The sequence below is a fragment of the Polyodon spathula genome, chromosome 2, assembly GCF_017654505.1.
Source record: "Polyodon spathula isolate WHYD16114869_AA chromosome 2, ASM1765450v1, whole genome shotgun sequence".
NCBI classification, from domain to species: Eukaryota; Metazoa; Chordata; class Actinopteri; order Acipenseriformes; family Polyodontidae; genus Polyodon; species Polyodon spathula.
In genome coordinates, this window is record NC_054535.1 from 61054566 (window position 1) to 61069206 (window position 14641).

The following is a 14641-nucleotide window of genomic DNA, read 5'->3' on the forward strand; positions in this document are numbered from 1 at the left end:
GAAGGCACCCACTAGAGGGGAGGCATGCCTTGATTTAGTCTTTTCAAATAACGAAGATAGAATAACTAAAACAGAGGTCAGAGAACCACTGGCAAACTCAGACCACAACATGGTCTCATTTGAAGTGTTTTTTAAATCCTCAAAAGTAAAGACTAAAGCTAAGGTTTACAATTTTAGAAAAGCAAACTATGAAGGCATGAAACAGAGACTAACAGAAGTAGATTGGAGTAAAATAGAGAAAACACCCACAGAAGAAGGATGGTTGTTCTTCAAAAACGTAGTACTAGAGGCGCAAAACAATTATATCCCTAAAGTAGACAAATCTAAATGTAAAACTAAATTGCCAAAATGGTTTAATAGATCAATTAAAAAAAATATTCAGCGAAAAAAAGGCACTTTACAGAGCATTAAAAAAGGACCAAAAAGAAAGTACACAGAAAGAGTACACAGAACTGCAAATGCAAGTCAAAAAGGAAGTTAGAAAGGCCAAGAGAGAAATAGAAATGAACATTGCTAAGGGAGCTAAAACCAATTCCAAAATGTTTTTCCAATATTACAACAGCAAGAGAACATTCAAAGAGGAGATTAAATGTTTAAGAGATACAAATGGCAAAATCATAGAGGAAGAAAAAAAAATAGCAAATATGTTAAATGATTACTTTTCACAAGTTTTTACAAAGGAAGATACTGACAACATGCCCCACATGTCATCCAGTTCCTATCCAGTTTTAAATAACTTTAGCATAACTGAGGCAGAAGTGTTAAAGGGACTAGGAGCTCTTAAAATAAACAAATCCCCTGGGCCGGATGAGATCCTCCCAATAGTACTCAAAGAAATGAAAGAAGTAATTTACAAACCGCTAACCAAGATCATGCAGCAGTCTCTTGACACAGGGGTGGTACCGACAGACTGGAAAATTGCAAACGTAATACCGATCCACAAAAAGGGAAACAAAACTGAACCAGGTAACTACAGACCAGTAAGCCTGACTTCTATTATATGCAAACTTATGGAAACTATAATAAGATCCAAAATGGAAAATTACCTATATGGTAACAGGGTACTGGGAGACAGTCAACATGGTTTTAGGAAAGGGAGATCGTGCCTAACTAACTTGCTTGATTTTTTTGAGGATGCAACATCGATAATGGATAATTGCAAAGCATATGACATGGTTTATTTAGATTTCCAGAAAGCTTTTGACAAAGTCCCGCACAAAAGATTAATTCTCAAACTGAACGCAGTTGGGATTCAAGGAAACACATGTACATGGATTAGGGAGTGGTTAACATGTAGAAAACAGAAAGTACTGATTAGAGGAAAGACCTCAGAATGGAGTGTGGTAACCAGCGGTGTACCACAGGGATCAGTATTAGGTCCTCTGCTACTACTGATACTGTTAGAACATAAGAACATAAGAACATAAGAAAGTTTACAAACGAGAGGAGGCCATTCGGCCCATCTTGCTCGTTTGGTTGTTAGTAGCTTATTGATCCCAAAATCTCATCAAGCAGCTTCTTGAAGGATCCCAGGGTGTCAGCTTCAACAACATTACTGGGGAGTTGATTCCAGACCCTCACAATTCTCTGTGTAAAAAAGTGTCTCCTATTTTCTGTTCTGAATGCCCCTTTTTCTAAACTCCATTTGTGACCCCTGGTCCTTGTTTCTTTTTTTCAGGCTGAAAAAGTCCCTTGGGTCGACACTGTCAATACCTTTTAGAATTTTGAATGCTTGAATTAGGTCGCCACGTAGTCTTCTTTGTTCAAGACTGAACAGATTCAATTCTTTTAGCCTGTCTGCATATGACATGCCTTTTAAGCCCGGAATAATTCTGGTCGCTCTTCTTTGCACTCTTTCTAGAGCAGCAATATCTTTTTTATAGCGAGGTGACCAGAACTGCACACAATATTCAAGATGAGGTCTTACAAGTGCATTGTACAGTTTTAACATTACTTCCCTTGATTTAAATTCAACACTTTTCACAATGTATCCGAGTATCTTGTTAGCCTTTTTTATAGCTTCCCCACATTGTCTAGATGAAGACATTTCTGAGTCAACAAAAACTCCTAGGTCTTTTTCATAGATTCCTTCTCCAATTTCAATATCTCCCATATGATATTTATAATGTACATTTTTATTTCCTGCGTGCAGTACCTTACACTTTTCTCTATTAAATGTCATTTGCCATGTGTCTGCCCAGTTCTGAATCTTGTCTAGATCATTTTGAATGACCTTTGCTGCTGCAACAGTGTTTGCCACTCCTCCTACTTTTGTGTCGTCTGCAAATTTAACAAGTTTGCTTACTATACCAGAATCTAAATCATTAATGTAGATTAGGAATAGCAGAGGACCTAATACTGATCCCTGTGGTACACCGCTGGTTACCACACTCCATTCTGAGGTTTTTCCTCTAATCAGTACTTTCTGTTTTCTACATGTTAACCACTCCCTAATCCATGTACATGTGTTTCCTTGAATCCCAACTGCGTTCAGTTTGAGAATTAATCTTTTGTGCGGGACTTTGTCAAAAGCTTTCTGGAAATCTAAATAAACCATGTCATATGCTTTGCAATTATCCATTATCGATGTTGCATCCTCAAAAAAATCAAGCAAGTTAGTTAGGCACGATCTCCCTTTCCTAAAACCATGTTGACTGTCTCCCAGTACCCTGTTACCATATAGGTAATTTTCCATTTTGGATCTTATTATAGTTTCCATAAGTTTGCATATAATAGAAGTCAGGCTTACTGGTCTGTAGTGACCTGGTTCAGTTTTGTTTCCCTTTTTGTGGATCGGTATTACGTTTGCAATTTTCCAGTCTGTCGGTACCACCCCTGTGTCAAGAGACTGCTGCATGATCTTGGTTAGCGGTTTGTAAATTACTTCTTTCATTTCTTTGAGTACTACTGGGAGGATCTCATCCGGCCCATGGGATTTTTTATTTTAAGCGCTCCTAGTCTCCTTCCATCACAAGAATCTGCTGAAACTGCTCTGAAACTCTCAGAATGTGTCTCTGCATCCCCTCTAACTGGTACTCTCCTGTCCTCAGTTGATGATGCTGTGACTCTCTACAACGCCACCCTTCTAGTATCATTGACACTGTTGCCTCTCTTACAACCAGAACCGTCAAGAAGATCGAAACTGCCCATGGTACACCCTCGAACTTCGACTGCAAGTGGAGGTCATCTGGACTAATGGTTCACATCTGGACAGACCACCTTGCAAACTACAGGGGTGCGCTTCCTGCGGCCAGGGTGAAATACTTCTCTGAAATCATAACTATGGGGCACGGTAAAACCAAATCCTACATCCAGTCACTGACCGATCCAACTCCCATCCATCTTCCTCTCTTACTTGTCAAACGGTCAACGACACAGAATACACGTTTCAATTGCTGCGTTCTGTTACCTAGAGCTTGCTGCACCGGCTGCTCTTCACTGCTGTCTTTCTGACTTCACACGCAGCTTTTAGTTTTTTTTTAGTTTTAGTTTTCAACGTGCTGTATTTACATTTACCTGGATTATCAACAGTCAGTTTAATGTAATTGATTAACATTATCTTTATTGTAAAATTATACATCACTTACATGTATTTAGTACTTTGTTTGTTTAAATAATGGATTTATTTAATATAGCGTGGACAAGCCTGTTCACGGCTTCATTGTATAATGATAAAATGTCGTTCGCCTCCACTAACAAGGTGGCAGCAGTAATTTTAGTGGTTATTTGCATTACGATTATCAGGTCACTTGTGATCTTTGCAATGTCCCTTTGGTTCACAGCCGCAGCCAGCCTCCTGCAATAACGTTTCAAAGCTGCGCTGGGCTATGTAGAATCTGCACAGATTTCTGTGGGTGTTGAGTGACGTCTACAGCGCATTTACACGATTCTGTGCAGCACTGTGCAGAGCTGAGGAAATCTGCGCTATAAGAATACGACCAATGTATCAAACAAAACTAGCACAAATCCAAGACTGCAGCAGGATAGCCTACTTATTATCAACGTAGTTTTGTTTAAACTAGTTGTAAAAGTATTCCCATTTTCTTAGGTAAGTCAAGAAATCTTGCACACAGATGGACTCCACTCAACTAATTATGTGACTTCTAAAAACAATTGGTTGCATCAGAGCTTATTTAAGTGTGTCATAGCAAAGGGAGTGAATACTTCTGCAATCAATTATTTTCTGTTTTATACTTGTAATGCATTTAGAACAATGTGTAGATTTTACTTTTCACTTTGACATTATGGACTTTTTTTTGTGTTGATCAGTGGCAAAAACTCCTAATTAAATCCATTTTGATTTCATATTGTAACACGTAAAAAGTCCAAGGGGGGTGAATACTTTTGAGAGCCACTGTACATTTTTGACGAACACCCATCCTTTTTCTGTGGATGTTTTCTCTATTTTACTCAAATCTACTTCTGCTAGTCTGTTTCATACCTTCATAGTTTGCTTTTCTAAAATTGTAAACCTTAGCTTTAGTCATTACTTTTGTGGTTTTAAAAAGCACTTCAAATTAGAACATGTTGTGGTCTGAGTTTGCTAGTGGTTCTCTGCCCTCTGTTTTAGTTATTCTGTCTTTGTTATTTGAAAAGACTAAATCATGCCTAAAGGCATGCCTCCTCTCTAGTTGGTGCCTTGACAAATTTTGTTAGGAAGCAGTCATTTGTCATTTCCACCATTTCAATTTCATCCGTCGTGCTCCCCACCAGGTTTTCCCATTTTATATGTGCGAAGTTGAAATCCCCCATTAGTATGGCTTCTCCTTTGCTACACGCATTTCTAATGTCATTGTATAATAGATTATTTTGCTTACCATCTGAATCTGGCGGTCTATAGCATGCTCCTATTATTATGACCTTTGAATTTGTGTCTGTTATTCTGACCAATATTGATTCGGCTTTGTTTTCTTTGTCCAGGTTTAACACCTGGGCTTCAAGACTGTTTATGTATAGTACTACCCCTCCACCTCTTCTGTCCTGCCTGTCTTTCCTATACAGTGTATACCCACAAATACTATATTCGTCCCCATCACTCTCAGACAACCAAGTTTCTGTAACACCTATCACATCATAGTTACTTGTTAGTGCAGTAGCTTCAAGTTCTAAAATGTTGTTTCTGATACTTCTAGCATTTAGATAAATACATTTAATGGTTGTCTTACCTGAGTTGTTATCCTTGTTTTGATGCGGTCTCCCTTCTGTTTTTTTGTTGATTTCTCCCCCCTTCCTTTCTAGTTTAAATGCTTCTGAACCTGCTCGAGGATCTTTTCTCCAAGTAGACTGGTTCCCTTTTTATTTAAGTGCAGTCCGTCCCGTCTATACAGATAGTCCTTGTTGTAGAATGTGGTCCAATGATCAAGATAGGTGAAGCCTTCCCGTGTGCGCCATGTCTTCAGCCATGCGTTTAGATTAATTATTTCACCTGTCCATATGATCCTTTGCAAGGTGCCAGCAGTATCCCAAAAAATACCACAATTTTGGTCTTGTCTTTTAGTTTCCTTCCTAGCTCTCTGAATTTATTTTGCAGAGATCTTGGTCTGTCTCTTCCAATGTTGTTTGTACCAATGTGGACGACTACTACCGGGTCATCTCCTGTTCGTTCTAGGGGCCTGTCCACATTCTCAGTGATGTGCGTGACAGAGGCTCCTGGAAGGTAGCACACTATTGTAATAAGGGGGTCCAAACTGCGAACTGAACTTGCTGTGTTTCTCAATACGGAGTCCCCAACAATCATGACCTCCCTTCTTTTTGCTGTCTGACCACCACTGTTAATAGGGTCCTGGATGTTGTTCTTTTCGTTCTCTTGATGTTGGTTTTGCTCAACAAAATTCTGAAGTGGCTCAAATTTGTTGGATGTTTTGATTTCTGGTGGCTGTGTTTGACAAAGTTTCTTTTTTTCCCTGCTTCTGCCTACCTGAACCCAGCTGTTTTTGACCTTCTGTCTTCCTGGTAGCTTTCAGTCTGTTTGGGGTGGTGCAGACTTCCAATAATTGTGGGTGTGCTAGCTCCTCAAGATCCTGTTGTTGTCTCATTTCTTCCAGCTCCATTTCTAGCACATTTGCTAGTTTATGCACGTCCTGGATCGTGCGGCACTTTACGCACACTTGGTTTAGCTCTGCTGGGTTTTCTCAGATTTCCCATATCATGCAGGTGTCACAGATTACTGGCTTGAAGACCATGTTAATGTTTTTTTTTTTTTTTTTTTTTTTAAGTTTAGTTTTTCTTCTGCAGCTGTCAACCTGTTTTCAAACTGCTTCTAACTGCTCTGTACTTTTCCATGCCTGTACTTCTCCCACGCTGTCGCTTCCACTCGCTGTCGCTAGGAAGATGGCCTCGTTTTTAGCTGTGTTGTTCTGTTGTGCTACTGGCTCCTCCCCTCCCCCCGTGTCTCAGAACGGCACTGAATTTGAATCAGCTGCTCCGAGTTTCAGTTTGTTTGTTATCAGAAAAACACACACAGCTGTTAGACTTTGAACTGCAGTGTTTTCCCAATTTCCTGTGTTTTCTGATTAAAGCAATTAAGATGTAATTTGTCCTTACTGCTTCTAACTGCTCTGTACTTTACCACGCCTGTACTTCTCCCACGCTGTCACTTCCACTCGCTGTCGCTGGGAAAACCATGGTGGCCCTTTTGATCAATGGCATAAGTGCCGCTGTTACAGGGTGAGCTTAACCGCAGGGGATTCGCCATCTGACTCCACTTCCTCATATGGGAACAGCAGCTCCTAGATATGCAGAGCGCCTTGGAGAAATGCGCACAAAACTCATAGAAAAGTGGTTTTATAAAGACAACAACTGGGCTTTCAACAAGGCCTGCTTGGTATCAGACAGGCAGACTGGCCTTGCATGTGTCACAGGGATAACCCCTAGCAGTATGCAAATAGCAAGCAATGTACAGTAAGAGTGTACATTTGCTGCCTCAGCTTGTGTTTGGTACCAATTCCTTGTAGTACCTGGTAGGTGCATTAGTGCTCAATGGGGGTTACACATCCCCTACACCCCTCTGCCATTCTAGGCAATGCTCCAGCCAAGGCTGGACGCGTCTACTTAAGCAGCAACAGCGCTGTGTAACTGCAGCTCCTGTATGAGTAAGTACTGTAACAGGGCTGGTGCGGTGTACAGACAACACAAGCTGCAACGCCACTGTCAGTTTGTTACAGGCAAGAAGAGCGACCAGTATTATTCCGGGCTTAAAAGGCATGTCATATGCAGACAGGGTAAAAGAATTGAATCTGTTCAGTCTTGAACAAAGAAGACTACGTGGCGACCTAATTCAAGCATTCAAAATTCTAAAAGGTATTGACAGTGTCAACCCAACGGACTTTTTCAGCCTGAAAAAAGAAACAAGGACCAGGGGTCACAAATGGAGATTAGACAAAGGGGCATTCAGAACAGAAAATAGGAGGCACTTTTTTACACAGAGAATTGTGAGGGTCTGGAATCAACTCCCCAGTAATGTTGTTGAAGCCGACACCCTGGGATCCTTCAAGAAGTTGCTTGATGAGATTCTGGGATCAATAAGCTACTAACAACCAAACGAGCAAGATGGGCCGAATGGCCTCCTCTCGTTTGTAAACTTTCTTATGTTCTTTCTTATGTTCAAAAGTACTGTAAAACAGATAAAAACAACACAAGTCCAGACTGCAACTGGTCCACTGGTCCTGGACCTGGGATGATATCACTGTTTTGAACAACAATACCACCTTTGAACCAAGGCTGAACTGAGCAGACAGTAAAATGAACCGTGATGAACAGACTGGTTCACAGACGCACGGTGCCTGAGCACTAGAGCTGTGCTTTACTGTACAGTAAATTGCAAGTCAGTGGGTGGTACCTTCAGTGCGGTCCGGTTTGGTGGTACTCGTACATTGGTACGGTTCGGTTGTACCCCGGGTAGTGGTACCTTCGGTACGATCTGGTATGGTAATACATTCGGTATGGTACAATTTGTGCACCCCAGTGTAGTAACCTCGTTCGGTACGTATACCGGATCGGGTACAGTGCAGGTCTGTGACCAACAGTTACTGCTGAAGCAATATATAGGGATGCCTACCCTACATAGTTTCAGGCAAACCAACAAAACCTTAAGCCTGCTCTCAGAGCCGTAGCGGCCTTTGCATTGGTACTGCAAGCAGAGAATAAGGCGGCACGAAACACTGCAGGAAAGATTGCAAGCAATCAGACCCGTTGCAGAGCTAGCCTAGCAACTGCTAGTGAACCGGAATGATAACCTGAAGCACGCGTCTCAGTCCAAAATGTTCGTATTTCTGTGAAAAAAACCCAGAAAAATACACACAAAGAAACAATTCTCACACATAACAGTAAACACTAAATACCGTTAATTATGTATAATTTTCATAATAAAAAAATATATATTTTCACTTCAAACGAAGCTAGCAGCCTGAGAGACAACTTAACGTTGTTGAAAACCACAGCTGAGTGCAAAATGTGTAAATAGCAATTACTACAAATCATGTAAATACAAATCACATTAACAGGTGTAATTACACAAGTGAATAAGCACACAAAAGTATATTCAATGCTTATATGTTCATAGTCTCTCTCGTCTCCAGTAGGATGAAAGGAAAAATGACATTGAGATCTGTGTGTGCAGTTTATTTGTGTGTCACAGGCTCTGGCGAGCAGTCTTTGTTATTTCTATTCAGGTTACAGGGTTTTTAAGGATAACTACCCATGAGGTAATGGTTACATTTTCTACTTGAGTAGGGATACCCACGTATATAGCTTTTAGAAAACCAACACAGCCCTAAGACTGGGGAAAGCCTGCTGAGAGAGCTGTCAGCCTTCACAGTGGTACTGCATTTAGTGAACCAGTCAAGCTACAAGGCTAGATCAGCCTCTGTTAATCACTAATTGATTGACTGTGTTCATTGTTAAATAAAACCCAAATAAGGTGTAAAAAATGAAATGGATAAAGTCAGGATCCACAAGAACCACAAGACATAAGTGACCTAAGGAATTCAAATTAAATTACCCACAAATAATTATTAAACTGAAGAATACCCAGGAACTTATTCTTGATGCTGGAGCCAACTACGCATGCTTAACTTTTGAGTTAGCAAAAATAAACCATGCTTGTGAAAAAATATTAAAATAACAAAAAAATGCACTCCTAGTCAAGATGATGATATGGTGTTTAAACAAGCAGCCAATTTTTTGTTATTTTAGCTCAAAAAAAAAAAAACACCTCTATGAAAAACTATGACTAATTTGTGAACTAATTATTTTGTGATTCTGTAACTTAAAAACTACTGCACGGATTTTCACGAAACTTGGACAAACAAATTGTCCATCACACGGACGCGAAGTGTATGAAATGTCGTCCGGTCCGTTTCTGGTTATACAATACCTTCTGTAATACTTCCAATATGTTTTTTTTATTAATTGGAAATCCAATTGGGACTTTATTTTTTTTTACTTAAGACACGGGTATATTCTTGGTGGACAAGCTTGAACCAATATTATTTGATAAATACAACTGGCAAGTCAAAGAAATACACTAATACACTTCAAATTACATTCAAGGTTCCCATGCCAGAAGGATGGGGGTTGACAATGGAAGACAACCACTGGCGGCCTGAATGGATGACTCTTCCTAAAGCAGCTAAAGCTTGCAGTGAACTGATCAAATTTGGCTGCAAGTCTGAACGAGGCTGTCGAAACTGCAAGTGCTCCAAAGCCGGATTGCACTGAACTTCGCAGTTGCTACTGTCAGAAATATTTAGTTGTCAAAGCTTGAGCTGAGCAAATACCATAACCACATTGTTATCTTTAAATTATCTTTGTAGAAATAACTTTGTTACTAGAAACCTTGTGAAGGAACGTTTTTTCTGTTTATCACTTTCTCAGCTCTTTCAGAGGTAATCCCCTCGTTAAAATGACGTTATGACATCATTGTGATTGCGCCTTAATTTTTTTCCACAACTTATTCACAGATCAACTATATCAATAGTCACAACATTCAATTCTAACCTGTAAATGCCAGTATGGCATTTTAAATAACATTTATTTATGCCTTTGTCTGTCGTGTACCTGTCATTTCACTAAAGCCAACAACTAATAAACATCATCATTTAGACATTTTAGTTAACATCATGTAATCAAAGAAACGACAAAATGATACTGCAAGTGTCTATCGGAAACCATAACAGTTGTACAGTATTTCATATTATATTTCGAAATGTCACATTTTCAGTTTTTAATTGCACGGAAAACTACAAAGTGGTATGTAATTAAATGTTAAAGGGTGATGCAACACTTTTGGTCATAGCTAGTCCAGAGTTCATTGAGTTCATAGTTTAGAAGCACAGCTTGAAAAAGGCACAAGCTCCCTTACTAGACCATTTTAGACCTTGCAGGTAGGTAAGCAGTAGAACTTTGATGTCAACCTTCTGACTTCTGAAAAAGCTAAAGCCTACTTTACTGACCTGTAGGTAACTCTCAGTAGTCCATATGTGCCATAAAACAAAACAATGAACATGCCTCATAGCACCAGCATAGGCCAGGAACCATCTAATTTTGGGAAATTAATTCAAATAAAAAATAAATTGCCTTTACCATTCAATGCACTGACAAATAGACTGATGGATTTGACAAGCTTGCATCTGTCGTCTGCATCATTGCTTGGGATCCCCAAAAACTCCAGAAGTTTCTGGATGGGCTGTTTCTCCTTATCGCCTAGAGAGTCTAGAGGTGAGGGCTCCCCGTCACTGCTGTCTTCCAGCTGATAAAATAAACAAAGGTTTAACAATACAGAAGGAATCCATATTTCCACCTGTTCGGTTTCCTGGTATACAAGCATATTTCTTTAGAAGGGGAGTAAATCAAACTACCCTTTTCTCTCTCCATAAAGAACACTCATCTCGGACAAATTTGGTTCAACTGATGAGGAAAAATGTCCAATTAATGTACACTGTATCCCTAAATTTTTCAATCAAACACAACCACAATATGATGAAACTAGTATATTCAAAAAGTAAACCAACAACCTTTAAAACAGGGATTTACAACTTTAGAAAGGCAGAATTTGAAGGAATGGCACTAAACTTGCAAAATGAGTCCATGGAGGGAGGACAGACATAGAAAGTTCAGGGATATATCCTAAAGGGTAAAAGTCTAACCTAAATGAATAGCAGAGCTCAAAAAACATTTTTTATTATTCAGATGTGTGCTGATAGCTTTGCAGAGTGCACAAATGAGCACATATTCAATGGGCGACTGTGAACAGGCTGGTTGTAGGGGTGACGTCAGGACAGAAAGGAGCAGACAGACAGGCAGTACTGGTAGGTGAAACTGAGATGCTGTGGCGCTCAGGGCGTTTAATAAACAAACAAAAGAGTTTAAACAAAAAAAACAGCGCATGGCACTTTGAGCAAAATAAACTGACAAACAAAACGGACTAAAATCAAACAAACACAGTGAGTCAAAGCAATTGTTATATTTACTTTTTCTTTCTTTTAGTTTTTAATTCTCTCCTAGCCACACCCGTTCTGCACTCACCGAACACACAACCCCCAGTGAGTTAAATGTGCATCTATATATACTGTTGAGCAAGGATTCAATTACTAATTCATTATTCACTTAAATCCCAGCACATGAACTAATTTGTGCAACCCCATGCTCACATACTATTAAATAATTTAAATGCACATGAAGTGGAGTGTAATCCCTGTGCCTAAATACAACTATATATTTTAAATCACTTGTTCTACACAGACCTATTTATATCCCGTGCACCAATACCCACATGCAACACAACACAAAATACACACAGGGGCAGAGCACACTGCCACAGGGATCTTCAATTGTTTCAATTGGGACTGCAAATAAGCTAAGTCCACACCTTGATACTGCTTTCTGTGGAGAGTTTAATCTAAATAATCAAATAGAATTCTTCAACTTACAAACAATCTACACGCTATGCTAGATGCTTTCAATGAAAATAAAACAGAACTGTAAAATTTGCATCGACAGAAAGCTTGAGGTAATGATCGACACATATGCAGTGGATGCAGAAATGGTTAGAAACATGACAAATTAAATTAAATGTTGGGAAACTCACTATATGTTCAAGCACAGCCAGGGCCTCTCGATGGAGCAGCAGCTCAGACAGACGTGTCCAGATCTGAACCCTGGCAATCTTGTCCAGGTTATCAAACTCATTGAACTGCTTTTTAATATAGGCCTTCAGGCTTCCAAAATCTACACAAGAAAAAACAGCCCATCTTATTCTGGTCTTATTAAAAAAAAAATACATGTTTATTTTAACTTATCAAGTACAACACATTTATTGGAGGAAACAGCTTACCTGAAAATTCAGCCTTAATGTCCGCCATTCCTGAAAACAAAATTAAAAGCAATCATATTCATTCTCACTGGCATTATCAAAATTAAACACATACTACACTTAACCAAAATATTTCATTCTCTCTCCATTATTGCAATTAAAACAGTCTCCAGTACAAACTCCAGTATGCCATACAACATAGTATCTCTAGACAGGCCCGGTAGGTTATGATAGTGGAATTCATAAAACACCACGGGCCCGAAATTCGAAAAGTTTGCGCACCGCGCAGAAGGATATGCACGTCGCAAATGGCCGTTGTGCTGAAATTGTGTCAAATTGCCATATTCGAGATGTCCTTTTGCGCATCACAATCCAATCTGCCCTGTGCAGAAATATAATGTATGCATCATGCAATATGGGAGGAGTGACCAACAACATGCGTGATTCTGGTATATTCAAAGGTACGCACCAAGCACAAAACCAGGTTTGTGACATGCAGAATAAGGATTGTAAAAGGACTGCGTTAACTCTGCACACACTACTATTCCAGCACTGACTACACACAGATAACAGTAGGAAACGTGGGTAGCCTGCAGCGTGTCAGTCGACATGTGGATGTGAATGAGGCAAAGCACACCCAGCAACAGCAACCCCTACATAGGCAAAGATATGCTGAAAGAGTGTACCGTCTTCGGCACACATAAGAACATAAGTACATAACATACAGTGGGGATCACCCAGTCAGCCGTGTCTGCCACCTCGACCGGTTCATGACCGCATTGCTGCGTGGTGCTGAGGGAAAGATTAAATTCCCCAGTACCAGAGCAAACAGTGAGGAGATAATGCAGGGTTTTTATGAGGTCGCGCACCTGCTGCGCGTGGTAAGTGCAATTGACTGCACCCATACTGCTATCTGAGTACCTGTTCCAGTTGTCCTGTTCTATCAGGATTCCAGTTTTATTCGGAATAGTAGGAAATTCAAATAGATATTCCATGCCATGTAAACAGGAATGAATCCGTCCATATTCTGGATACCAGTATTCTGAATACGTGATACCTAATACCCACTTAGTATTAGGATACTATCGGAATACTAGCCCTTCTAGACACCTTATTCAGAAAAACAGCTTTTTTCTAGACACACGAGTCGTCGTTTTATAACACTATGTAACACAATTTTTGTTCCTGGGTAGAAAGTGTTATTTCCTAATTGCTTATGCCTCAAAAGTACAGTATAATCGTAAATCTCGAAAAACTACTCACTTCTAACTCTTTTGTAGTCATTTTTGTATTACTTTAGTATAAACACATGTTAATTTGGATTCATATGTTGTTTTTTTCTGACTTTATGTGAACGAAAAGACATTTGCCTGTTTTCTCATTGGAAATAGTGATATTTTGAAATTTACATGTCCTGGTCACAAAAGCAAAGTGTGTGGGGAATAATAGCCATCTTCTATACTTTTGAGGCATAAGCAATTAGGAAATAACACTTACTACCCTGGTAGCAGCAAGTCAATCGAACAACAAGAACAATACACAATAAAATACAATTAAGACACAGGCAAATCACATTTAAAACAGTAATAAAAATACACAAAAGTAGTCAACTATTTAAAACAACTACAACTCTCAGTCATCAAATCATGCAGTTTACTCTTAAATTGCAATAAAGATATCTGGGTCTGCAGCTTTAGTTTGGACTGGAACTCATTCCAGGACCATGGAGCATAATAAGCAAAGGACCCTTTACCAGCCTCAGTATGCATATCTGGGATTTTAAAATGCAAAAAAGAATGAGATCTGAGGCTATAGTTACTATGGGAAGCTATAAGGTATTCATTTAAATAGGTATATTCATATAATTTACATTGAATAGCCTTATATACCAGAATATACCAGTGCTTCAAACTGCATAAAGCCAAAGAAGTCCAGCCGACCAAAAATAAAATAATTATATAATATACAATGAGTATTAAATCTTGTATTTGTATTGTACCTCAATGCTGCATGATATAGCAAGTCCAGTTTACCTAAAGTTGATGGTAATGGAAACCTATATACTGCATCACCAGAGTCAATTTGCAGCAAAAACATACAAGCAATAAGCCTCTTTTTTGGTTTCCATAACATATATAAAATGTTGTGACAGAAATATGAGTTCTGGTGATAAATCTTCCTCCCGACCTGTGAGGGCGCTAAAGAACGAGAGGAGAAGTATCTGGAAGGGCTGGCCTGACACTTCTATTCCAGGACAGGGAAGTGGGTCAGCCTGGAAAGAAGCGAGACTCTGTTGTAAGACCGTGTTGATTTGAAAGGTAAACGAGAGGC

At 39.4% G+C, this 14641-nt stretch overlaps 1 protein-coding gene across 3 annotated transcripts in view; it reads right to left on the reverse strand.

Moving 5' to 3' along the window:
- The window catches only part of LOC121298896, a 52330-nt gene that overhangs the window by 14888 nt on the left and 22801 nt on the right, over window positions 1-14641 (reverse strand). For all 3 annotated transcript variants that reach the window (XM_041226204.1, XM_041226195.1, XM_041226212.1), the window contains 3 exons: window positions 12332-12361; window positions 12086-12225; window positions 10582-10747 (listed from right to left, as the gene is read on the reverse strand). In XM_041226204.1, coding sequence (XP_041082138.1) covers window positions 10582-10747; window positions 12086-12225; window positions 12332-12361 — 336 coding nt within the window. The remainder of the gene's footprint in view (window positions 1-10581; window positions 10748-12085; window positions 12226-12331; window positions 12362-14641) is intronic.